Source organism: Aspergillus vadensis (genome assembly GCF_003184925.1).
Source record: "Aspergillus vadensis CBS 113365 unplaced genomic scaffold BO88scaffold_21, whole genome shotgun sequence".
Lineage (NCBI taxonomy): Eukaryota > Fungi > Ascomycota > Eurotiomycetes > Eurotiales > Aspergillaceae > Aspergillus > Aspergillus vadensis.
Window position 1 is genome coordinate 162,298 of NW_020292059.1, and position 22,648 is coordinate 184,945.

The 22,648-nt window shown below is 52.7% G+C and overlaps 11 protein-coding genes across 11 annotated transcripts; 2 read left to right on the forward strand and 9 right to left on the reverse strand.

Annotated features, from left to right (window-relative positions):
• Positions 1 to 1,801: 1,801 nt before the first annotated feature.
• On the forward strand, positions 1,802 to 2,452 carry BO88DRAFT_308596 (A4/G1 family peptidase; the record flags this gene model as incomplete). The annotated part of the gene is made up of 1 exon (XM_025702443.1): positions 1,802 to 2,452. A coding segment is annotated over one exon (651 nt), but the record flags the coding sequence as incomplete, so codon positions are not given.
• Positions 2,453 to 2,566: 114 nt separating this feature from the next.
• On the reverse strand, positions 2,567 to 3,863 carry BO88DRAFT_115681 (uncharacterized protein). The gene is made up of 3 exons (XM_025701307.1): positions 3,036 to 3,863; positions 2,828 to 2,872; positions 2,567 to 2,759 (listed from the first exon to the last, which is right to left on the reverse strand). The coding sequence occupies exons 1-3, from the start codon at positions 3,599 to 3,601 to the stop codon at positions 2,663 to 2,665; spliced, it is 708 nt and encodes a 235-aa protein (XP_025560114.1). The 5' UTR covers positions 3,602 to 3,863; the 3' UTR covers positions 2,567 to 2,662.
• A 124-nt stretch (positions 3,864 to 3,987) lies between these two features.
• Positions 3,988 to 5,413, reverse strand: BO88DRAFT_393200 (Zn(II)2Cys6 transcription factor domain-containing protein). The gene is made up of 3 exons (XM_025705096.1): positions 5,221 to 5,413; positions 4,851 to 5,162; positions 3,988 to 4,802 (listed from the first exon to the last, which is right to left on the reverse strand). The coding sequence occupies exons 1-3, from the start codon at positions 5,326 to 5,328 to the stop codon at positions 4,011 to 4,013; spliced, it is 1,212 nt and encodes a 403-aa protein (XP_025560115.1). The 5' UTR covers positions 5,329 to 5,413; the 3' UTR covers positions 3,988 to 4,010.
• BO88DRAFT_437223 (NudC domain-containing protein) lies at positions 5,370 to 6,341 on the reverse strand. Its single transcript, XM_025709616.1, has 3 exons — positions 6,089 to 6,341; positions 5,686 to 6,007; positions 5,370 to 5,619 (listed from the first exon to the last, which is right to left on the reverse strand). The coding sequence occupies exons 1-3, from the start codon at positions 6,326 to 6,328 to the stop codon at positions 5,588 to 5,590; spliced, it is 594 nt and encodes a 197-aa protein (XP_025560116.1). The 5' UTR covers positions 6,329 to 6,341; the 3' UTR covers positions 5,370 to 5,587.
• Positions 6,342 to 6,595: 254 nt separating this feature from the next.
• BO88DRAFT_406792 (uncharacterized protein) lies at positions 6,596 to 9,741 on the reverse strand. The gene has a single exon (XM_025707247.1). The coding sequence runs from the start codon at positions 9,429 to 9,431 to the stop codon at positions 6,834 to 6,836; it is 2,598 nt and encodes an 865-aa protein (XP_025560117.1). The 5' UTR covers positions 9,432 to 9,741; the 3' UTR covers positions 6,596 to 6,833.
• Positions 9,742 to 9,903: 162 nt separating this feature from the next.
• BO88DRAFT_406793 (2-(3-amino-3-carboxypropyl)histidine synthase subunit 1/2) lies at positions 9,904 to 12,133 on the reverse strand. The gene has a single exon (XM_025707248.1). The coding sequence runs from the start codon at positions 12,034 to 12,036 to the stop codon at positions 10,330 to 10,332; it is 1,707 nt and encodes a 568-aa protein (XP_025560118.1). The 5' UTR covers positions 12,037 to 12,133; the 3' UTR covers positions 9,904 to 10,329.
• Positions 12,134 to 12,360: 227 nt separating this feature from the next.
• BO88DRAFT_393213 (maleylacetate reductase) lies at positions 12,361 to 13,734 on the reverse strand. The gene is made up of 2 exons (XM_025705097.1): positions 13,043 to 13,734; positions 12,361 to 12,979 (listed from the first exon to the last, which is right to left on the reverse strand). Exons 1-2 carry the CDS (start codon positions 13,566 to 13,568, stop codon positions 12,432 to 12,434), a joined length of 1,074 nt encoding a protein of 357 aa, XP_025560119.1. The 5' UTR covers positions 13,569 to 13,734; the 3' UTR covers positions 12,361 to 12,431.
• A 280-nt stretch (positions 13,735 to 14,014) lies between these two features.
• Positions 14,015 to 15,084, reverse strand: BO88DRAFT_445553 (NAD(P)-binding protein; the record flags this gene model as incomplete). Its single annotated transcript, XM_025710222.1, has 2 exons — positions 14,015 to 14,377; positions 14,449 to 15,084. 2 exons carry the CDS (start codon positions 15,082 to 15,084, stop codon positions 14,015 to 14,017), a joined length of 999 nt encoding a protein of 332 aa, XP_025560120.1.
• Positions 15,085 to 15,158: 74 nt separating this feature from the next.
• On the reverse strand, positions 15,159 to 16,893 carry BO88DRAFT_406795 (WD repeat protein). Its single transcript, XM_025707249.1, has 2 exons — positions 16,493 to 16,893; positions 15,159 to 16,417 (listed from the first exon to the last, which is right to left on the reverse strand). The coding sequence occupies exons 1-2, from the start codon at positions 16,849 to 16,851 to the stop codon at positions 15,523 to 15,525; spliced, it is 1,254 nt and encodes a 417-aa protein (XP_025560121.1). The 5' UTR covers positions 16,852 to 16,893; the 3' UTR covers positions 15,159 to 15,522.
• A 152-nt stretch (positions 16,894 to 17,045) lies between these two features.
• On the reverse strand, positions 17,046 to 18,854 carry BO88DRAFT_445555 (glycoside hydrolase family 7 protein; the record flags this gene model as incomplete). The annotated part of the gene is made up of 4 exons (XM_025710223.1): positions 17,046 to 17,894; positions 17,950 to 18,151; positions 18,203 to 18,589; positions 18,639 to 18,854. The coding sequence occupies 4 exons, from the start codon at positions 18,852 to 18,854 to the stop codon at positions 17,341 to 17,343; spliced, it is 1,359 nt and encodes a 452-aa protein (XP_025560122.1). The 3' UTR covers positions 17,046 to 17,340.
• A 2,071-nt stretch (positions 18,855 to 20,925) lies between these two features.
• BO88DRAFT_370323 (alpha/beta hydrolase) lies at positions 20,926 to 22,547 on the forward strand. The gene is made up of 2 exons (XM_025704167.1): positions 20,926 to 21,457; positions 21,510 to 22,547. The coding sequence occupies exons 1-2, from the start codon at positions 21,054 to 21,056 to the stop codon at positions 22,330 to 22,332; spliced, it is 1,227 nt and encodes a 408-aa protein (XP_025560123.1). The 5' UTR covers positions 20,926 to 21,053; the 3' UTR covers positions 22,333 to 22,547.
• Positions 22,548 to 22,648: the final 101 nt, after the last annotated feature.

A 22,648-nucleotide genomic window follows, 5' to 3' on the forward strand; every position in this document is an offset into this window, starting at 1 on the left:
CTGCAATTGTGGTAAATCTCCAGAGGATTCTATCAACGAGGTGAAGCTCTAGTCCCGAAGAACTTTGCGGCAGTGAGAATCCAGGAAGAAACTCGACACTGCGGGAATGGCCGATACGACAGCTTCATGCTGATTGATTGTACTTTGGATGTCCTCGTCGGTATACCAGCCATGTGCGGGCAGATCTTCGTGTAAGTGGTATCTGATGCCACAAACCGTCATAATCCGTACATCTCAGGTATCTCGAAACAAGCCATTGCTGCCAATGATGGGAGTATATCCGTGACGTTGGCAGATTCCTACCAGGAATTCCAGAACTGCTGGTTTGTGCTTGAATGATGAGTTTCATGCTGCTTGTAGTGTAGACTCTCATTGATTCACCAAAATAGGTAATCACCCCGAGTAATCACAGAATGCCTTCGCAAATTAAATATCTATGCGGCCGTCGCTTGAATTTTCAAGCAAGTATACCTTACTATGGTCTTGGGCGTCATTTGGCGACTCTAAAGACGACCATGGTCCATCGGCCAAGGCACTGACGGTGCCTGTGCATTCAAGGCAGTAAATCGATATCCCCTTCAGCAGTGTGCCCAATCTACCAGTGATTCTATGTTGGAAATACCATGCTACCTTCAAGCACTATCCTCATGATTTATGTAAGCGGACTCAAAAATGCCGAACTAAATGGAGCCAATCACGCAAAGGGTCCACTTAGAAGGCATCAGAATAACCTCAGACACAGGTTACATGACGATCTAATCATTCGGGGCTTAGCTAAATCCTGGTCAACACTACTGAGGTAACCCCCCTAACAAATGATCTTGCAATTTATGTCGTCTATGTCACGTTCAGGAGTAGAAGATCTAGACTGCCGAGCCATTGCTCCTGATGCCTGCAATTGCTGATTGATCTGCCTGCTTGCGTGCAATCGGACCAACCACTTTGAACCCCATGAGTACTGATTATGGCTTGATGCAGAATAGATTATCCGCTATATAGGGCAGAGGGAAGAATCTAAAGCCAAACTGTTACCCCTGATTCACAATTCACCCCTTCTGGCATTTACCCCGACGAGATGTCTCCACCTATCCAAGCCGAATGGTGATTAAACAACAGCCAAGAACCCCTTGGAGCTTTGATCTATTAAGCTATTGCCCTACAAAGCTAGCAGTGGCCCGATCGCACATCACTGCCGAATGCGCTTGCAACCTCCACCCTGAAACACTGATGCTCATCTATAACAAACGTCAATCTCCGCTGACTCCACCAGTCGCGGCACCACGTTTCAAGTTTGATCCACTAACAGCTATCGATGGTCCAACTGTACAGTCAACCATGATGCAGTTGACTATAAATCCTCAGTATCTCCCTACATCTCTTTCTGTCATATCAGCCCAGAGCCGGTATCTGTATAGCTAGTCTTACTATCACCCGAGCAGTGCTCAGTTCATTCTTTTACATACATTTCCTTTGTCTCACCACCATTAATATGAAGTTCACCTCTACTCTGGCTCTGACAGCCCTCCTGGCTGCTCCCGCCCTGGCCGGTCCCCACGGTCACGTCCGTCACCAATTTGAGTCCAACCAAAACTTCCCCGGCGCCGGCAACCAGGGTTTCAATGCCTTTGGACAAGGCCAAGGTCAAGGCCAGGCTGGTCCCCAGCCAAGCATCCAGCCCAGCAACAACGGCTACCAAACCCAAGCCGCTCCACAAGCGCAATTCACCCCTCAGCCCAGCGCCGTCAGCCAGGTCGCTCCTGCCGTGACCTCCGCAGTCAGCACCAACCACAAGAGCAGCTCCACCTCGTCGGACAACTACGAAGTCAACGAGAATTGGGCCGGTGCTGTCCAGGAAACCAGCGGCAGCGCTACCTTCACCTATGTGGCCGCCACCTTCACCCTCCCCAGCGTAACCCCCACCGCGGCATCTTCCTCCTCGGATGACCAGGCCGTCTCGTTCTGGGTCGGCATTGACGGCGCCACCGGCCAGAATCAGATCTGGCAGGCCGGTGTCGACATCTACGTCCAGAACGGCGAGACCACCTTCCTCGGCTGGTCGGAGTGGTACCCTGCTGACACTGTCGGTCTTGACATGGATTTCAGCATCGGTGATGTGATTGTTGTCTCGGTCGAGTCGACCTCCAGCAGCGAGGGTACTGCCCTGATTGAGAACTTGACTACCGGCAAGAACGTTACTTCCACTGCTTCGGCCCCGGATAGCTCGTCGACTCTGGTCGGTCAGACTGCTGAATGGATCGTTGAGGACTTGGCTATTGATGGTGACGGTCTGACCTTCATTAACTTCGGTGAGGCTACTTTTACCGGCTGTGTTGCTAAGGCTGGTGGAAAGACTATTGGTCTTGATGGCTCGTCTTTGATGGCTGTGGAGGATAGCACTAGTGACCATGTCCAGGCTGTGCCTAGTGTTGTTAGTGACTCTGAGTTGAAGGTCACTTACCAGAGCTCTTAAGGTGGAAGTGGTGAGACATTGTTCTTTTCTCTTCTATTTTTGTGTATATACACGTTTTGTATTGGGGATGTTAAATATCAACCTGGGGTTGATGAGTGAGATAGTTAGATGGCAGGAAATTATACTTGACTATCGATACTAGCCTTTGATATTGCATATACGTGTATATTAAATATCACACCACATTAAGCCTCATAAGGCGTATATACATCCCAATACCAACTCCATCCCAAGCAAAGCCAAGTTTAACCATTCCTCCAGATAACACAATGAAACAAAAAAAATTACCCTCTATACACCCCACGACCCCCTCCTCCCACCACCACTCCTCCCACTCCTACCACTCTCATAACTTACCCTCCCCAAATCTCCATCCCTAACGCCATACCCAAACCCATAATACTCCTCCCCAATACTCCCCTCAACCCCTCTACCACCATGACCAGCTATATACACCCCCCTCGGCACCACAATCCCCAACCTATCCCCATCCCCATCCGCAATACTACTCCCCCCCTCCCCCCAACTCCCACTACTCCTCCCAGACACCGACACAGACCTGGACCTCTCCCCATCACCCGAAAAACTCAACGATGGCACCGGCGAAATCACCCCCTCGACCTCCCCCTCCGCGTGACCCCTCCATGTCGGCGAATACGGCGGGGGCGGCGTCTCCCTCGTCGCGGTAGAGGTGTTTCCGTAGCTGTGGGTTGTGCTAGGGAAGGAGATTTGTGAGGAGGCGTCGTCTGCTGTTGTTGCGTTGTTGCTTATATATATACCGTCGGGTGGTGTGGATGAGGTAGGTGTCGTGGTTGTAGTAGTAGTGGTGTAGGGGTGTTTTTCGTCGAGGGGGAAGGAATTGTTGTTGTTGTAGGAGGATGAGGAGATGGGCGGGTCGCGGAGGTGCAGGGCGAGGGTCTTTTCGTTTAGGGTTTCGGTGTTGGGGTGCGGGGTGTAGGCTGGGAGGGTGAGGGTGGGTTCTAGGGGGGGTTGGTATTGGATGCTGTTGGGGTGGTGGTGGTGGTGGTTGTTGTAAGTGGTTGTGGTTGTGGTGTTTGGTGGTGGGGGAGGTGTCGGGCTGGTGCAGGAGCAGGAGCACGGACAGAGGGCTGCGAGGAGAGTTGATAGCATTGTTGCTGGTCTTGGTCTTTGGTTCTGGTTGTGGTCTTTGTATAGGTTTGGAGGAGGTGTGCGTGTTGTGGTGTTGGAGTGAGGTGGTCAGTCTGCTGTAGATGTTCGCAGACTATTGTAGTCTCCGGTGTTGACGGGTGTCTGATGATTGGAGGGGCAAAGTGGACAAAGGTTGATTGAGACACCAGGCACGTCAATGCGATGCAGAGACTACGTGTCTCTGTCTAAATGACCAAGAGGTGATGTCTACGAGAGTGAACGAGGAAAGAAAGTCAAAGTCACGACGAGGCTGCGCCTCAGCATCCAGGCATCTACGTTCCCCGCATCGCTGATTGGTGGAGTTCCCCGCTCCTGGTCATCACTTTATCGATAAGCGGATAAGATAGCATCAATCAATTGTAGTTTATTCTCAACCTGGTATGCAAGCATTCTCGTAGTCTTCTATACACTCTGTTGGAAACTTCAAGAACTCGTCCCATCCCTCACCCAGGTACCATGTGATCGCTGTAATCTCTGACCTCGCTCGCGTCTCTACCCAATACATATTCGTCCCATACATCAAACCCAACCACCAACTCAGTAGTATCAGTGCAGGTTGATCCTTTTCCATCAATTTCGCAAAGAACTGCGGTAGCAGCCTCCCCATCCATCCCGTGTAGGATGAAAAACTCCGGACTCCTCGCTCCAGTGACAGCAGTCCTGTCAGTATCCGCGCTGGCGCATGATACGGGTTCGTCTCTGCAGTGGTCGTATCATCAATTCCACACAGATCAGCTAGCCCCGGATGAATAGCCACCCGGCCAGGACGCTCATCCTCAAAGAGATCCACCGTCTCATTTTGAGACTTCAAGAATACCTCCCACCACATGCTGCCAGCTCTCCACTGTGCCGTGGCCATGATGAGATGGCGTAACCCCCCTTGCAGTGTCAGCCAACTCAATGAGGCAATATCGTCTGAGAAGACAAACGAGCTGAGCGGGTCATATTCATCCAAGGCAAAGGAACGAATAGTCAACAGCAAGCACGCAGAGATAAGACTATCCGTGTTCTTCGGGCCGATGGTGGTAACTTCCCGAGAGTACTGAGTAATGGCCTGCTGCCAGTGGTAAGTTTCCGTGAAGGTATAGACGCGACCATCCGACGCAAGATGACGGATGTGCGAAGTCGCTGCCGCGATGATAGTGTGCAGTAGAAAGGGTGACTATGCTGTCAGTAACAGTCCTCCTTAGTAAGATGAAGTCCAGCCTACATTAAACCCCAGCTGAATGATCTTCGCCTGCATAGCGGATTGAGCGCCTTTCGGCCCGAGCGCCGGGTTCGTTAGGCCATGGTGGAAGTGCTGCAATGCCTGCACGACAGGCAGTGGGCCGCTTTTTGAATCCAACTGCAGTATTTCGTTGATCTTCTTGGTCACGGTATCCACCGACATGCAGTACGCTTTTGAATCGGGCGGGCTCGCAAGGAAGACGCTGACGCTGTCTTTGTTTTTTGTCTCGGGCTCATAGCTGCAGTCGAACCCGAGTTTCTGGCATCGGTGGCAGGATGGCTTTTCCTCGTCACACTACAAGTAAGAGTAGTACGATTAGAGATGGCGTTAACCAGAAGAGTAAGGCGAATACCTTGACCCGTCGCTGCTTGCAAACGAGGCAGCCAGCGCGGGATTTGCGATGCGGGCGTCGGGGATGATAAGTACGGGGTGAAGGACGAAGCTGGAGGACAGACTGCATGGCAGCCACCGAAGTTGCTAATCCTTGCTACGTTCCATGGAGGTACATAGCTTGCATTCATGCGATGAGGATAAGTGAAGAGAACAAGACAGTAAGACAAATAGACTCATGACATATGACGATGAGAGCAGCCAGCCTTGCGGGAGTGCCTGACCAGACTAGTCCTAATACGGAAGCCAGCTATATTCCACCAGCATAGCATACCAACATAACATACAATTCCAACAACATCATAATTCATATACCTCTCACTATATACCTAACCAATCTGCGCATTCGAGAAATCCATCTCTGCAAAACACACACACCACATTAGCACAACCCACACCCAAGTACTAAAAAGGTAGTAATACTAACCAGGATGTTCCTCCTGAAACTTCTTCAAAATATCCCTCTTCTTCTGCTCATCACTCGTCAACCCACCCATCTCCTTCTGCCTCTGATCATACATCATCTTCTCGACCATCGCCCTCGTCTCGCCATCCAACTCACTCAACGACGAGTTCTCCGGCGTAATCTTCGTAACGTCGATCTTCGGCGCACTCGTCACAACATGCGCCCACCACTCCACCTTGTTCACCTTGTCCAGGTGAATCGAGATTTCCTTGCCGGGCGGTTTAGATGTCGATTCAAGGGTCCAGGAGCATTCGTCGGGGATGACGGGGTGAGGGAATTCGCCCTACAATATTCCAGTACCAGGTTAGTGTTGTAGCGAGGGTTGTAGAGTAATGTTAAAGTTGGAGGGGAAGGATGGGTGTACGTCAATAAAAGCCTCCTGTCCCTTAATCGCAACGCGGATTTTCGTCTTCGTGAGAACAACATCTAGATCCCGACCGCGGATGTTCGATGCTACGGGGATCGTCACCTCCACGTCCCGGATCGTTTGGGTCCATTTGTAAGGCAGCTGGGCTTGTTCGGCGGCTTCGCGGGCTTTGCGGGCGGATTCTTCCTCGTCGCGGCGGGCGAGCTCGGCGGGGGTGGGGGGTTGTTCGTCGGCCATTTTGCTGTTGTGGTTGTAGTTGCGTTAGTGATGAGGGGGTTAGATCAGAGAGAAGTTGGGGACATACTTGGTTGTGGAAGGATTTGTAGAGAAGAAGGTTGTTTGGAGAATTGGAGGGAATTACAGATGGTGGGGACTGACTGGATGGCTGGAAGCTTCCGCGTGCGGGGCAACTTTCTACTGCGTTTATTGTGTAGACATCATAGCAACTACTAGTAGACTACAACAAACACTATGATAAATGTAGATAATAGTAGGATATGGTGGGATATCGTATGTCATTATTTTATTACATACAGTTCCTCCAGCAATGACCCACAGATTCTCTTCTGTCCTCCTGGGACAACAGGACCCCTCAGCGCCCTGCGCATCAGGGCAACCCGAACAGTATCATTTGCTATGCACGCTGCTATATCTGCAGGCCCAGATAAAGAGTAACTCCGAAAATAATCATCAGTCCGCCCATCCTCGACGCCCGTAGATCCCTGCCAGCCATATTTTATTTTCATTCCGTACTGTCCGTCAATATCTCCTCGCCTAGATCCTCAGCTACGGGTCCAGGATACGTCGAGGCTTCTTCAATATGCTGCACCTCGCCGTGTTCCTCCCGCTCGATAACGTCGAAGAACTCGCCGGCATACTCGGCCATCTTGTTTGCCATTTTATTCGCCAGCTTGTCCTGCACGATTCCCTCCAGCAGACGCATGTCCTCTTTCCATTTGCGCTCCCGACGAGCCTTTTCTTCTGCCGGCCGGCGGCAGGTCCCGTCTCGTTCTCGCACCTTCAAGCAGTTCGGGCACAGGTAGTTGGCTTCGCAATATGAGCAGTTGCACGGGGGGAAAGCGACGGTGCAATCCTCGCATACGTACACCGAGCAGCTGGTGCACTCACGGAGAACGCTGGCGCACCGCTGCCGCTGGTCACCGACCGCTCGATACTGCGGACAGAAAAAGGACTGACATCCTTGCCATCTGGGCTGGTCGGACGGCGAGTCGCAGTAAACCGAGGATGGCGAAGATGAGCGTGAACGGTTGGAATTGGAGATGGAGAGACTCCGCGATCGCCGATGAACTAGAGGCGTGGGTCGGGGATGGTCGAGCGCGCTACTGCTCGCCTCGGGAAAGACCTCTTGGTTGTCCTCGGTAAAACTGCTCGTAGTCGAATCGAGAATCCGCTGCGTCCGATACGGCAGCTCGAACTCTGGCACGGAATTTGTGTAGGGCATCCGCGAAGACACAAACCCGCGAGAGCCGGTCTCGGCGTGGTTCTGGATCGCCAGCTTTTCCAGCGTCAGATCCCGGTACCCACAGATTCTCAAGCGGAGTCCTCGCAGATCATGCTCGATACACAGTGGCTTCGAGCAGCTCTTGCAGTGTACCTTCCACTGAGGTGTGTCATAGCAGTCCTGGCATAGGTTGCGCGGACAAGCTGCAGGCTGTCGGTCGGGCGGCCCAAGTAGCCACCGCATCATGGCGATGTGTCCGGTCTCCAGCGTATAGTCGGGCTTGCGAGGGTCTCCGTAGGCATCCCGCGGGAACGTCTTGCTCCATTCCTGCGCGGAGTACTCCAGGTCCTCCCACCCCTGTCCTCGCGGCAGAGGCACGGCTCGGACTTGGTCCACATCGCGGTTCGGTGTGCCAATACTGATGCCGCCGCCGCCAGAGAAGATAGGCTCAGTGCAGCACCAATGAAACGTAAGGGCGGGATAGGAGGGAGTCGCGTTGTTGGCTACAGTAGTGTTTTCGGAATCTTCGACAGGGTCTTGCATAGAACATGGCGACATGGTAGCTCCGGGAGCCCACCAAAATGGACTGTCCTTGGATGCCGATCGAGGCCGGCAGTGCAGATAAGGCCGTTCGTAAGCGCAGCTAGCACACAGAGTCTTTCGACATCCGACACAGTGCATCAATATACTGCATTGCTCGCATCGTTCAGGGATCAACTCGCAGCAGTTGTCGCAGCGGATATTCTCAACGAACTGTGTATGGCTCCGTCGCAAATGTGCCGGCAACATCTTGCCCTCTCCATGGTCTCCACTCTCTCCGGTCCCCAAAGCCTCGCCGTAGTAGCCGGTCTCACTATGTTCCCACAGCTTCGCATCCCGCTGGGCTGGACGGTTCGCCTGGTCTACCGGGCCGATCCAGTTCTTCGACCTCCACAGCCGATCAAAAACCACCCACACCTCCGCCGACCCTTGTGGAACACGCATAGACACGTAGCCCCGCCTCCGGAAACATCTGCCCGCAGGAGTCGAGCACCACGCGGTATCCGTCCAGATGCCCAGCTTATGGCAGAGGTTAACCAGCTCATGTGTGGGTTCGGAGTCGGAGTCTTTTCGCGACAAGGAGGACGTCAGATACGGCCGTCGTCGATGATGTCGACATCGATATGTGTAGAGACTCTTCAGTGCAAGATGCTTGGTATCCGGTGAACTCCCGATATTCTGCTCCATGTTGACATCATATTGGAGGCCAAACATCGTGAGGTACGGGATGATGTGGTATTTGAGCGACACGTTCTTGCAGCCTCGAACGGAGAGATGCTCCAAGGTTTCGCGCCGCGAATGTAGTACCGTCGACATCAAAATCTGCCCCGACACAGCTGTGTTATCCAACTCCAGACTGCGCAAGCACGGACTAAACGGAATCACCACGTTCATCAACAGCTGGTCGAGGGCATACGGGCGCGACTGGCGCGGGATGACGGTCTCGGAGGAGCCGGTGAAGACAACCCGGAGGGGCGGCGGGGTGCCAGAGGGGTAGAGGAGCCGAAAAGAAAGGTATTTCCATGCTGTCGGGTAAGAGCAGAGGAATGAGCGGAGGTAGCGGGAGGTATGATAGAGGGCTAGGATGGCCTCGGTGGGAGTCTGCAAAAGGAGAGATTCGAGGATGGGGGCATTGGTAGTGACGACGAGTTCAAAGGTGGATAGCGGATGTTGGGCCGGAAGGACGGAGTGTTCGAGCGCGGAATCCACCAGGTGTTGCTGCTGTTGGTCTCCGCTGGGCTTGCCGGCCATGGCTGTAGTAGTAGTGATAGTAGTAGACTCAGGGCCCGATCGATGATCGATAGCGGGCACTCCCGGATTATGAGATACGGATGGCATGACGATCGGAATCGGATGGCGGGACCCTTTGCTTCTTCAACAACCTTTTTCTTTTGATTTCACTCCCCTGGAAGGAAGCTGGAGGTTAGAGTGACGCGAGATCGCGAACACAGCGGAGAATGCGGGAGAGGGCCGCACATCATAAGGGAAGCAGGAAGGCGAGCATGCGCAAGGAGGGTGGATTACACCCAAATGTTGGACATGAGCAGTGGCCATCCACGGGAAGGAGAGGAATAGAATGAAATGGAGGGAGAGAGAGAGGGTCGGGGAGGGAAGAGGAGGGAGAACAAGTTACAGCAAACCGATTGGGGGTGGCTTGGACAACTCAGCTCAGAATTGGCGATGGGCAACAAAAATCCAACGGGCGGCCGGCAATCATGTGATAGGTCGCCTTGGCCCCGTTGGGATGCCACTCTTTTTGGTTATTGTTGCTTTGCTTGCTGATTGATGATGATGATGATGTTGATGATGAGTTTAGACTAATTCCTATGACGATATATGTTGGGTCACCGGAGTCTGTGGCCTGACGGGTCTCAACTTCACTAGTGATTCGTCCCCAGTGTATTTTATTGAATATTGAATTCATCCCTCTTGATTTCTTTCCACTATCTGCTGCTAGCTGCGTGGTGTTGTTCTCTCCCCCCCGACGATCCAATCGACCACCACAACCACAACCACTAACCTCACCATCCGCTTTGGGCCGTGCCAGCAGCATCAGTAGGGCACAAAAAACAGATCCATCAATCCATCAATGTAAAGAAAATAGCAAACCACTAGTTCCACCTGGCTATGCTTTGCCTTGCCAACCCCCTACTCGTTACCATACTTTCCACCCTTTTTCAACGGTCGCGCCCAACAATCCGGTTCTCCGAACGCCAGGGAGCGAGGGCGGCCTGAACTAGTGTCGCTCTATTGTTTCTCCCACCGTATATCCCCTTGCAATACCCTTGCGCCCTTCCACCACCAGCGTGCTATCCTTGGCATCCTCCTCCTCGTACTGGATATCGAAATCACTGCCCAGCCCCTTCCACGTCCGTTGCGACCGAAGGAACTCCGCTCCAGGGGAGATGGTTCCGCCGATCATCGCCAGATCCCCTTTGGCCCGTCTGGCCAGAGCTCGCGCTGCGGATGGACCTCCAGCTGATGCTGACGAGGCAGCACCTTCTTCTCCTGAGGCAGAAACGCGGGGTGCAGGGTTTCGCATGGGCCGGGAATGCGAGACATACCGGCCAGTGCGCAAGTCGAATTCTGGCGGAGCCGACTCGGGCTCCGACATCTCATCCTCATCCTCCCCGTTCGCAGCATCATTTGTCGACGCATCTCCATTCTCTGCCTCAGCAGCAGACTGATCCAGGACCGTCTGGAAGTCACTCTGCCAGGCTCCCGTCCAGACCCGCTCCGTATCCCCCTTCAGGGTAAGCTCCAACTCAAACGGCGTGATAACCGGCTTCCAGAAATCGCGACTATCAACGAGCGAGCTTTCCCAGCACCCAATGACCACCCAGCCGCCGATCTCACTGAAGTTAGCCACCTTGGCTGCATTCAGCTTGCCCACCACAAACAAATAACTCTTCTTCCCGGCCGCTGCAATCCTCTCCCGAACATGATCCACAATATGCAGGTAATTCTTCACACTCAACGTGTTGACCAGGATACCAAAGATCGGAGCGGTATTCAAGGACGTCAGGATAGCATAGCGACGACGCAAGGCAGCAGCCGTAGACGCAGGCAGGGGCTTAACATCCTGCCCGGGCTTATCCGTAGGATAGATGTAGATAGCCGCCACGCGAGAAGCAAGGGTAAGCAGCAGCGCAGTAGGCGGATCCGAAATATGGAAAAGCTGCCACTCAGCCAGAGACTCAGGGCTCTCTCGCACCGTCTCCGGCACCGTCCGGTTCGGAATAGCCGACGAAGGATCATGAAGCACCTCCGTCGCAAACAAATTCGTATACCCCTCCTTCACCAGAGCCTCATACACCGCGGGGACATGATCACAATAAGTCACATCAGCGGCCAAAACAACCTTCGTATCCAGCTCGGGATACGTCTCCTTGAACGCACGCACCACCTTCTCCAACGCCAACTCCTTATGCGTAAACACATAAATCACAGGAAGTCTCGCCGTCGGCGACAAACACGACCGGCCGTAATGCACGACCACATCGGCATCAACATGCTCTGCCGCCACTTCATCCACGCAGCAAGTTCCGTAGGACGTATCGGCCAGGATATACAGCCTGGGCGCAGGCTCCGCCTCATCCACCTTCAACTGAGCAACCGACTCAGCCAGATCCTTCCCTTCTTCCGTCCCCGCACTCTCCCCACGAGCACCCTCTCGCGTCGTAGTAGTAGTAGTATCCAACCCCCGACTCAAAAGCTGAAACACCCTCGGCGCATCCGGGAGCATATCATCCGGAAACTGCAGCGCGATGCGCTTATACCGCGCCTGGCGGATCTCCTTGAGCGTGCGTTCAATGTCATATGTGATGGCGATTTCTTCGTCGGAGACGGGACCGCTGCGGTTCGGGACGGCGGCTGCTGCTTCTTCGAGAATGCGGTCGTCCGGGGTGGAGAGGACCGGGGCGGCCTCCATATCGGCGCCCATGGTGGGGTAAGAATGTAGTTTTAAACGTGTGCGTTTGGTTTGTTGGTGTAGTAATGTTTGGGACTTGTGAATTGAGGGGTGAAAAAAGTGGGATGGGTTGCAAAATTTCGGAGTTGATTTTCTTTTCTGGCGGGCAGGGTAGGCTTTCCACCCCACTTTCACCCCGCCATCCGTCCGCTCGCGAACGGTGAGGGCCAATCGCGGTGGGATGGATTACGGAGGTGGTACTAGTATTGTAGGTTATGGTGCCATATTTTACTTGCTATGTAGAAAGTGTAGAGATTTTGGTTCAGTGAAAAGTGTGTGTTACATAAATGTACTATTCACTATTCACATAGAGTTGAACTCTACACACCCACTACTTATTTACAAACAACCCTCTCTAAGAATCTAATCTACAAATCCGCCCTCGCTGGCTCTCCAGCCCACACTCTCCGAATCAACTCCCGGATCGGCTCACGTTCAATCTCCCTAGGGTTCCAGTACGGGTTGCTAACCGCAATATCCGCCGCCTTATCAATATCCTCCTCCTTCATACCAAAGTCCTTCAACCCACGCTTAACCTGCAACTTCTCCAACAGCACATTCAGTCCGTGGATCGCATCCCCGTTACTCTCCGGCAGCGCCTCAGCCAACTTCTTCATCGCCTCGGGGATCTTCGGCGCGTTGTAGGAGATAGCGTGCGGGAGCACCGCCGTGTGCGTCTCCGCATGGGGCAGGTTGAAGCTTCCGCCGAGCGTGTGGCAGAGCTTGTGGTGGATGGACATGCCTACGCTGCCGAGACAGGTACCGCAGAGCCAGGCGCCGTATTGGGCGGAGGAGCGGGCGGAGGGGGAGCTGGGGTTCTGGACGATTTCGGGGAGGGAGGAGGCGAGGGCCCGGGTGCCTTCTAGGGCCATGAGGTTGATCACGGGGTTGGTGTTGCGGGCGTAGAGGGCTTCCACTGTTGGGTGGTCGATTGTGTTAGTTTGACAGTTCTATGGGAGGGTTGCTGGGGAGGACTAACCCGCATGCGCGATGGCATTGACACCGCTCGTCGCACTCATGGCCACCGGCAAAGTCATGGTCAGGTCGACATCGTAGATCACGGTCCCCGGGAGGATCTTCGGGTCGGAGCGAGTCTTCTTCAATCCGTCTGCTGTTTCACCCAGGATCGGAGTCATCTCACTGCCTGCGTAGGTGGTCGGGATACAGATGTGTGGCAGCCCTGTGCGAATGCTGATGGCCTTGCCCAGGCCGATGGTGCTACCACCGCCGATGGAGACGACGCAGTCGGCGCTCTGGGCTTTGGCGTAATCCAATGCCTTATCGGTGATGTGGGTGGGAGTGTGCATGGCGGCTTCGGTGAAGATGCCGGCCACTTGGCCGTTCAGGATGGTCTTGACATTCTCGGCTTGGGAGACTTGCTGCGGGGTCGAGAGGAGGAGAGGTGCTTTGAGGTTCTGGCGGGCGAGCTCGTCGGGGAGCTTCTTCAATGTGCCGCTGCCGAAGATGACTCGGCCGGGATTGGCGTTGTATTCGAAGGAGTCCATGGTGGTTGTGGTGGTGATGGTGATGGTGACGGTGATAGTGATGGTTGGAGTAGTGGATGAGGGGAAGAGATGAGGTTAGCGGGGGAGGGAAACTCAACTGAGAATCATGATCGGTATATATCTTTGCCTAGATCGACCCATGAATTGGGATTCTAGGAACCCGAACAGCCGACGAAGCTTGATCATCATGAATAATCCCCCACACCCCACCGATCCGGAGCAAACGTCATGAAGTTATTGGGGCAAAGGCCTTTGCCGTGGGTCGCCCGTGGAGGGGCTCGGCAGTTGGTTGTTGTTCATGCCGATACTATACTATGAACTTGGTATGCGATTAAATTCAGTGATTAATATATTCGGTGATTATATGGTTTAAGAAATAGATTTCGATTGTTGAGTAATATGATAATTATGGCACAGTGTGTAGTTGTCCTACACGGCAATTCCTTCTACTCCAGCTTCAACACCGTATCCTTAGGGCTGACCTGCGCCCACTCCAACGTCTTCTTCCAGATCTTCCCCTGCTTTTCACCATCCTGACTCTCAGGCGAACTCTCATCCTTTTTCAAAAGAGTAAAGTAACCCGCCTCCCCCGCATATTTCTCACTCACAGCCAACTCAACCACATCCTCCCCGGCCTCCGTAGCCGTGCGCATAGTCGGGTCAAGCAATCTCAACAGCGGCCGGAGTGGCTGGATTATGAGACGGGAGATGATCCTAAGAATCAGCGGCGTGTTGGTGCGCAGCGCGCGAGAATCACTCAGGTTGCCTGGATTGATAGCTACAGCTTTGATGTGCTTGAGATTGTCGTCCTGGTGTAAGTCCTAATGTCAGTATACTCGATTTTGAATACCCAAAAGACTGCAAGGAAGCTAGATAATACCTGAATTAACTTCCCATTCAGCGCATACATCCACATAATAATCGCCAGCTTCGACACCGCATATTGATAGAACCCCTTCCCCCTGACATCCTCGCCCGCCTTCTTGGTCGGTTTCACCAACACCTCCAGATCCTCTGGAATGGTAGGCGGATATTTCTCCAATCCATTCTTACCGGGCCAGTGGGCATCACTACCGAAGAGAATAACCCGTCCAGAGTTTGGTCCGAATGAGCCTAGCAGGCGCAGTACTAGCGAGGCGTGAGCGATATGGTTCACCTGAAACGTCTTATCCAGCTCATCGGCAGTTGTTTCGACCTCGCTAGCTAGGTTCCAGTAGTATGCGTTGCAAATTATGCTAGCTAGTGGGGGGAGTGTGCCATTGTTGATTTCAGTAGCTAAAGCCTGCGCGAATGTGGTCACCTCGGTGAGGTTGGAGAGGTCTAGTTTTCGGATTGAGGTACTTGGATTAAAGAAGGGTGCGATGGTGTCGTTGAGACGCTTAGTGTTGGGGTCCGAAGTAGAGGGGTTGCGGACGGTGAGGATGAGAGTGTAGTCTGGGTATTTGGTGAGGAAGTGATGAACAGCTGGGATGGCGAGGGAGCTGTTGGCTCCGGTGAGAAGGATGGTTCCTGGCATTGTGGTGGAGGATGTATGACAATAGAAGAGTATAGAGAGTACGCTGACTTAAGTGAGATTGGCTATGTGATAGTTGGCGCTTATCATTCTTTATGTTGCTTTCCCCTGCTGCCAAGACAGTCTAATACAGCTGTTGATCCTTGAACAGTTGAAGCTGCTAGCCTTAAACTAGTAGCCGACAAGGCTGTGTACAACCGCAGTTCTTTGTGCCTGGATTTCATGCGATTAGAGCATAATTGCGAGATACATTAGCTCTGCTCGGCTACGATGCGACACCCTGGTTCTAGATAAGCTGGGTCACAATTATGGCTGATCATCTAAGGATATTAGCATGATTGAGTACGTATTTGCAAAGCACACTCCCAGTTTTGTTTCCCCGACACCAATGCTATGCATAACCTCCCGCTTAGGGTATCAATAAACCACATTCGATTCCAATTAATCCAAGTCAGCGAAAGCCATAATTTGCTGTCCACCCTTGCCCTTGGCTTTCGTCTTCTTGCGCTTGTTCTGTGCCTTGTCCTGGCGGCCGCCGGCGTCGCTATCATCCGAGTCGTCGTCGCTATCATCACCTTCATCGCTATCGTCACTGTCGCCATACATGCGCTTCTCTCCCGGCATTGCCCCGTATCTATCAGCACCAACAACAGCCTCATGCCAAACCTTCACCACCTGTCCACCACCAGTGACCATGCGCCCCTCAACGTCAAAGCCCAGGCCAACCACGCCCTCAGTCTCATCATGCATAACCTCCGAGGCGACCTTATTAGGGCCGATCCGCACGAACTTGACTTTACCACTGCCGAGGCCGACGGCGACCACCTTGCCCTTACCCAATTCGTCCGGCAGAACAGCCATGGTCTCGAGGGACTCTCCACCACCATCTCCACGCTCCACATAAATCCGCTCGTCCTGGTCATCCCACGCGCCCTTCTCCCAGAGCGTAAGAACACCGCTAGAACCTCCAACAAGCACCTTCTCGCCGCGACTCGTGCCACTGGCCGCCAGTCCGCCAATATACGTCGAACTGATCAACTCCTCTTCCTGATCTTCACTGCGAACAAGCACACCCCGTCGCAGATCCGTAACTGCCAGGGTCGTACCACCCGTGGTCACCCATTGCTTGCTGAACCCCGAGGTGCTGGTATCGGAGGCCGGAAGAGGCGTAAGCGACGAAACGTAGTCGTCATGAGGGTGATGAGATTGTTCAGGCTTGGCGGAAACCTTAGAGTAGGGTATGCGGAGATCGTAGAGGTGGAGAGCGCTGGAATCGGTCGCAAGAAGGAGAGTCTGGGGGGAAAGCGCATGAACGATAGTAGGAGCATCGATGGATCTAAAACCGAATACAATGAGCCATTGAGTCCTCTCCTCCCTTGTAAGATCATATGCAATGGGATTCAGATCCTACCCATTCTTCATCGTAGGAATAGCAATCTTGTTTTCCACAACACCCGTCTCCGCCTTCGCGGCCTTGATCAGCCCGTCCGTGCCGGCCGAGTAGAGCGTCTCGCCATCAATTCCGAACGTCAAGCACCGACAGCTACCCTTGTGACGTCTCGTCCGCCACATCGTATCAATGTGCCCTCTGCCATTGCGTGACGAGGCATTCGACGTCTCGTCGTCGTCGCTGGCCGCTTCGTCGGTGGGGAGTCGGAATGTTTGGACGTGGCCGGAGGAGAGACCCACGGACACAACGGGCTCCTTGGGGTGCAGGGCCTGGGAGAACAGGTCCGCTGATAGCGGAAGGGTGCAGACGGTGTCGAACATTGCGGGGAATGAGCAATTGCACGAGGGCGAACTTATGCCGCAGTTTTTTGACTGGCGGAGCTTGCAGCTGCAGGCTGGCGGAGCCGATCAGTCTCGGAGTGAGCGGGCCGACGGATCTTCCGGGGTCAGTTGGCTATAGAGTTTAGGCTTAAGGCTACTTTATCAGTCTGCTATCTACGCAGGGCTGATTAGGTCAGGACTAGCAAAGAACAACTGTCTCTTGAATTGAGTGGACTCAAAACAGAAAAAAAAAAAGCGAATGTGAAGTGAAGTACAAAAACTTTCAACACGAAGTGGAAGAACCAACAAACAAAATCTGCATCAACAGTCTGGAGTTAATGAACAAAAGAAGGCAGCCCGATATACAAAAGCAGTGGCCACTTTTCGGACTATTTACAAGCCCCAAGACTCCCATATTCCCTTCCAGGAACCTGTCCTGCTATGTCCGGCTTGGGGGAGTAGTTGAGGCTCTGAGTCCAGCGCTTCAGCTTATGCGGAAGCGCTGAAGGTCGAGTTGATGGGACCGAACTTGATGTTCGAAAAGGTCACCGAAGCATCAGGGTGCGCCCCCTCGACTGTCGCAGGGGCGCCCGATTCCGAGTCGCATGTTCCGCGTGCAACACCTGGGTCGGTAGCGGTAGCGTTCTCGGGATAGTCACTGTCGAGCCACTCCATGCTGGAATAGTAATCATCCCACAAGCTCAGGATCAGAACCATGGAAGACATGGCATCACTGATTCCAGCAAGCCCATTGTGTGCAGCGAACACATCGTCGTCGCCAAAGGCCTTCTTCTGCGCAGTACAGAAGTCCGTTGTGATCGAGTTTCCGGTCACTCCAGAGATGCTGGACTCGGCGTTCGCAATAACGTTTCCGTTCTGCACGTAGTAACGCTTAATCTCGCTGAGGGAGCTGGAGCCATCAGTGATGAACTGGGTCACAACCGTCATCTTGGATCCAGTGTCAACGATCTTGCCAGCACCGTAGAAAGATTCGTTGCCCATGCGATAGGGGTTAAAGTCGCAACCGTCAGGGTCGCAGGTTCCTGTGATTGGATTAGCCGAAACATCCAGCTCGAGCTCCTATATAGGTATCCGTACCTCCGTAGCGATCATCCGAGTACGTTCCACCGCAGTTGTTACCCTCACACATGGTCTGGCTGCTGCTGTCACAGGGATGGGGTGTCAATGCGGTCGAGATCTTATTGGCTTCCCAGATATCCATTTCAGGGCAGCAAGAACCGTGGTTGCCGATACCTGTGTTGTCATTGTTGCTAGAAGGTTCCCAGCCATCGACGTTGGCCTGGTTCAGGTCAGCATTTAAGCTTTGAGGAGGCTTTCAAGGACTACATACTTCTCCGTTGATGAACTTTAGGTCTCGCGGACATTGGGAGTCACAGTATCCTGTTCCGTACTTGGCTCCGGCCTTGTTTGCAGGGTACCTTGAGGTGCCACCATCGGCGTCCATTGCAGTGAAGTACAGCGCGCCATTCAGTCCACATGGGAGGTTAGACACATCGACGTCGAAAGTGAACTCTGCGTCAAGCAAGTCGAACGTCTGGTATTTCTCGTCACTCGTGTCCATGAGATACACACGCGAGCCAACATTGGAACCAGTGACGAATTTCAGTGTCAATGAATCTCCGTCAGTGGTGATACCGTAGGTGGACTCGTAGTCTGCTCCGTCCAGGGCGCAGTTGGTCGCACAGGTTTCATCGTCAGGGCAGAGAGTTGAATCCCACTGTGATGTGCGTCAGCCAGTGCAGCACATAGGTGCCAATCAAACTCACGGTGTTGCCAGTGTAGCAATTGGTGCTATCATCGACAGAATGGGTCCAGCGCCAGTTGGAGTCGATGACAACCGAGCCACTCTGTTCCGTGCAACTGCCTTCAGAAGTGCACTTCTGCCAGGTCAAGGAAGGGTGGACTTCCTCCGTGAGCGTTCCGGCTTGCTGGGCACGAACGGCCGTCAGCACGGCCGAAAAGAGAAGGGCGCGTTGATGCATTGCAATGAGATTGTATAAGACTCGAGTCGTCTCCTTCTTTCAGTGAATCTGTTGTCTGTCCGGTAGATGTGATTTCCAAGCTGTACAGCGGGATAACCTCCCCATTTATAACATCCCAGCCAGCATTCGGTCTCATACCCTCTTGCGATCCGGAAGAATAGGGTCTCCCATTTTTGCCGGTGCAGCGGACCGTCAGTCCGTCGATGTTTCATATTAGGCAAGGCTTTATGTGCCGTGGAATGAAGAACGCACGATAATAGAGTGCTGTGTTGCAGAAAGAGGGCTCTACGTATTGAGGTGTGTCCGAGAGTGGGCCCAGATTCTATCACCAGGATGGAGTATCAGGCTGCTTGGCTACCGCTGTACCTTATTGGCTCATGGAGTTTCAGGAATTCACGGAGGGCCTTCCGAGTTGTTTCTGTTCCCTGCTTGTAATGAAGCACTGGGGTCTCTAATGAAGGCTGTCTATGCCATGTGTGGCCCATCCAAAGCTATGCATGTAGATAGAATTTGCCTCACAGGCCAACTTAGTGAAGCTCTGCGATAGACAGGATTTGGAGCCCTTTACTCAGGTGTAGGAGTTTTGCCCGAGGCGATGCTCTAGGGTAACTCGCAAAGTATCATAACCAATACTAGCAAATGGCAGCGATCGTGCAGTCCACTCTGATGCTATTTTTCTTCTCCGATACTTAGAGTATCTTCAAACCACAACCCCTGTAATCAATTAGCCGCGTCGATTGACAAAGGTCATTCGCAGTCCCATTTGGGAAATACGGAGGCAACGGCGTCCCATGTAACCGCTGAGTTAATGAAGATGTGGCAGCATGTGGCGTTTTTTGGGTAACAGCCAACTCCGATTCATCTCAAATCCTGATGAAGGATTGATTAATTTCCAGGGTCCTCTTTTAGCCTGGTCGATCTCGGAATGCGGGGTGCTACATCCCATCAATGACAGCTCGAGTGGGTGCCAAAATGATTCGGATTCATGCAGGTGGCTAGGCTGAAATTGATCTATCCAAGCCGGAATTAGTAGACTTGGATGGGATTATCAACGTCAAACCAAGAAACGTTTTGGTCTTTGCTCCCGGTAGAGCCCGCCTTACCGGCTTAAACAGGGCGGTTAGCACCTCCGACTGATAAATGTTTCAACAGATTTATTCTATATCGAATTTCCATTATTCCATAACGTAATGTGTTTCCCCAGGCGCCATCATCCTTTCATTTGCCCGGTTTCGTACTTAGTAAACGGGGTAATACTGAGCCGTGTCACCTGCAAATCGAACCACTGTAGTGAGCTCACACACAGACATCCGACAAAGCCGACGGAAGCCACGATATGGCGCTGTACCTTGCAGATCGCTTCCCGATTACGTTCGGGGGCGTGCAAGCCGACAAGATCCAACGGTTGCTATTTAGCCGGCTTGGATATGAGGCGGGCGCGGAGTGATTCTCCGCGACATACATGGCGTAGATGCCAAGAATCTTCCCTTCTGGCAATGTACCGCCTTGCTTGGATTGTTTATGCAGCGACTGTATTGACGTTTAACCTATAACAAGGGTCTTGCTACTCAGACAAGGCCTTTGTCTGCATATGAGTGTAGTGACCTGTAATGTCGGTTGAGGAGTATCTCCGCCAGCCACAAGAAGATTTCATGTTCCCGTTCCGGCAGGTATACAATGCCCTCGGTGTGCATACTATCGGTCTTCGAGTTTAGAATAATCGATAGTATAGTGTAGTGGTTGAGCAGACTGCCATGATGACTATGCTTCAATGAAGCAAAACTATATATACTAGTACCGTTTTGTTGGAAACTACCGACGGTAGAACATTCCCTAGCAGACAGATCTCGCATGTTCCACTGTCTGTTATTGTACCATGTAGTAGACAGATTCAAATAATAGAGAACGAATGTGAAGATATGATTAATCATTAATCTGAACTTGTTAGGGATAAGACACTAATCGTATGCCCTGGTGATGCCTGGTCATGAGCCTCGGCATTTTCTTATCACCCGCTTATCGCTTATCGGATGACTTGCCCAAGTGGAGATGGTGTATCCTCAGGCCAACCGCCCAACCTCACCGGTCGCTTCGCCCTCGTTTTATCTGTTTCGCTTGTCAAGAGAACCTGGCTTGCATCCATTCCCTTCTTTCCTTGTTTCTCGTGTAGACTAAGAATCATACAATAGACGATAGAACATGGCGTGGTACAGCCAGACTATCGAGTCCTTCTCCGATTCGTTGGGGACCAGCCGAAGCCAACTTCCCCTGCTCGCTGTCACAGGGGCCTCGTTCACTTTGGGTCTCTTATTTCGGTCATTGCTTTCTGACCCACAGCTGGAGAGCACCGTGCTTGAGTCCCCGCGCAAGAAAGTCCTGTCCGTGTCCGATTCAGTGAACCGTGAGCTTCCGCTGCCCACGGACGTACTCCCGGGAGCCCGAGATGTTTCTACGCCCTACGGATCTATACGTGTATATGAATGGGGCCCAGAAGATGGACCTAAGGTTCTCCTGGTTCACGGGATAACCACTCCGTGTATTGCACTTGGGGGGCTGGCCCATGCATTGGTTGACCGGGGCTGCCGGGTCATGCTGTTTGACCTGTAGGTGACTCGCTTACGATGAAGAGGAATAATCACTAACAGGCTTGAATAGGTTTGGCAGGGGCTACTCTGACTGCCCGTCTGACATTCCACAGGACAACAGACTGTTCGCCACTCAAATCCTTCTTGCTTTAAGCTCATCGTCACTTTCGTGGACTGGAGCCGGTTCCGGTAGATTCTGTCTCGTGGGCTACTCATTGGGCGGTGGCATAGCTGCTTCCTTTGCAGCATATTTCCCCCAGTTTCTCTCTTCGCTAGTGCTACTTGCACCCGCAGGCTTGATTCGTGACTCCCAAATCAGCTTCCAGTCACGTCTCCTCTACTCCCGGGGTCTTGTTCCGGAACGTGTGCTTGGCTTCTTGGTTGGACGCCGCCTCCGCGCAGGCCCGTTGACTACCCCGAAGCCGAAGGCCCGTAAGCTTACCGCTGAGGATGCGCTCGCCGAGGAGCTGCCAACACAGGGTGCGGCACAAGTCCAGCAGCTATCTCGGACGTACTCTCATGTCAATGTTCCCAGTGCGGTCCAATGGCAAGTGGGTGAGCATGCCGGGTTCGTGCATGCTTTCATGTCCAGCATGCGACATGGTCCGATTCTGCAGCAACGCCAGCGCGAGACTTGGGAACGCCTTGGAAGTTATCTATCGGCACAAAAGGATCTCCCGATCGATGAACAGCGTTTGAATGGTCTACCGAGTGACAAGGTACTCATCATGTGCGGGGACCATGATGCTGTCATCGTCAAGAATGAGCTTGTCCCTGATGCAACGTCGGCACTTCAAGGGCATGCAAGCTTCAAATTCTTTAACGCAGGCCACGAGTTCCCGAGCACCAAATATGAAGAAGTCGCCCAATATGTGATGGAGTTTATGCACTGAGGACGCTGCAAGGAATCATCCTACGATGCTGATCATTCACTTGATTTACTATCTTTATAGACGTTTTGGAGTGGGATTTTTGTTATACTTTCCTGTTTTGGAATGTGGCTTCCCATCTTTCTCATGTTTGCCCACATTGCCATTTCCATTTAGAGCAACTTCCTAGTTTTATCCAGCGATAATTTAGATGCCACATAACTTTTCTTTTACTTAGTTATTGCCACACTTGAGTATTTTGAATCATGAAATATCTGTGCGATAATTGGTATAAAACGAGTGGTTAGAACATAGGAGACTGGGTATCTGCATTGTCAAG

Coding starts and splice junctions, on each gene's coding strand:
- BO88DRAFT_115681 (XM_025701307.1), bottom strand. CDS start 3,601: ATGCTATCAACTCTCCTCGCAGCCCTCTGTCCGTGCTCCTGCTCCTGC. Junction 2,873..3,035: donor TTTTCGGGTGATGGGGAGAG/GTCCAGGTCTGT, acceptor ATTGGGGAGGAG/TATTATGGGTTTGGGTATGG. Junction 2,760..2,827: donor GGGATGGAGATTTGGGGAGG/GTAAGTTATGAG, acceptor GGGTGTATAGAG/GGTAATTTTTTTTGTTTCAT.
- BO88DRAFT_393200 (XM_025705096.1), bottom strand. CDS start 5,328: ATGCAGTCTGTCCTCCAGCTTCGTCCTTCACCCCGTACTTATCATCCC. Junction 5,163..5,220: donor GCAAGCAGCGACGGGTCAAG/GTATTCGCCTTA, acceptor TCTTACTTGTAG/TGTGACGAGGAAAAGCCATC. Junction 4,803..4,850: donor TCATTCAGCTGGGGTTTAAT/GTAGGCTGGACT, acceptor CTGACAGCATAG/TCACCCTTTCTACTGCACAC.
- BO88DRAFT_437223 (XM_025709616.1), bottom strand. CDS start 6,328: ATGGCCGACGAACAACCCCCCACCCCCGCCGAGCTCGCCCGCCGCGAC. Junction 6,008..6,088: donor GACAGGAGGCTTTTATTGAC/GTACACCCATCC, acceptor GGAATATTGTAG/GGCGAATTCCCTCACCCCGT. Junction 5,620..5,685: donor GTTTCAGGAGGAACATCCTG/GTTAGTATTACT, acceptor TGTGTTTTGCAG/AGATGGATTTCTCGAATGCG.
- BO88DRAFT_406792 (XM_025707247.1), bottom strand. CDS start 9,431: ATGCCATCCGTATCTCATAATCCGGGAGTGCCCGCTATCGATCATCGA.
- BO88DRAFT_406793 (XM_025707248.1), bottom strand. CDS start 12,036: ATGGGCGCCGATATGGAGGCCGCCCCGGTCCTCTCCACCCCGGACGAC.
- BO88DRAFT_393213 (XM_025705097.1), bottom strand. CDS start 13,568: ATGGACTCCTTCGAATACAACGCCAATCCCGGCCGAGTCATCTTCGGC. Junction 12,980..13,042: donor CAATGCCATCGCGCATGCGG/GTTAGTCCTCCC, acceptor ACCACCCAACAG/TGGAAGCCCTCTACGCCCGC.
- BO88DRAFT_406795 (XM_025707249.1), bottom strand. CDS start 16,851: ATGTTCGACACCGTCTGCACCCTTCCGCTATCAGCGGACCTGTTCTCC. Junction 16,418..16,492: donor ATTCCTACGATGAAGAATGG/GTAGGATCTGAA, acceptor ATTCGGTTTTAG/ATCCATCGATGCTCCTACTA.
- BO88DRAFT_370323 (XM_025704167.1), top strand. CDS start 21,054: ATGGCGTGGTACAGCCAGACTATCGAGTCCTTCTCCGATTCGTTGGGG. Junction 21,458..21,509: donor CGGGTCATGCTGTTTGACCT/GTAGGTGACTCG, acceptor AGGCTTGAATAG/GTTTGGCAGGGGCTACTCTG.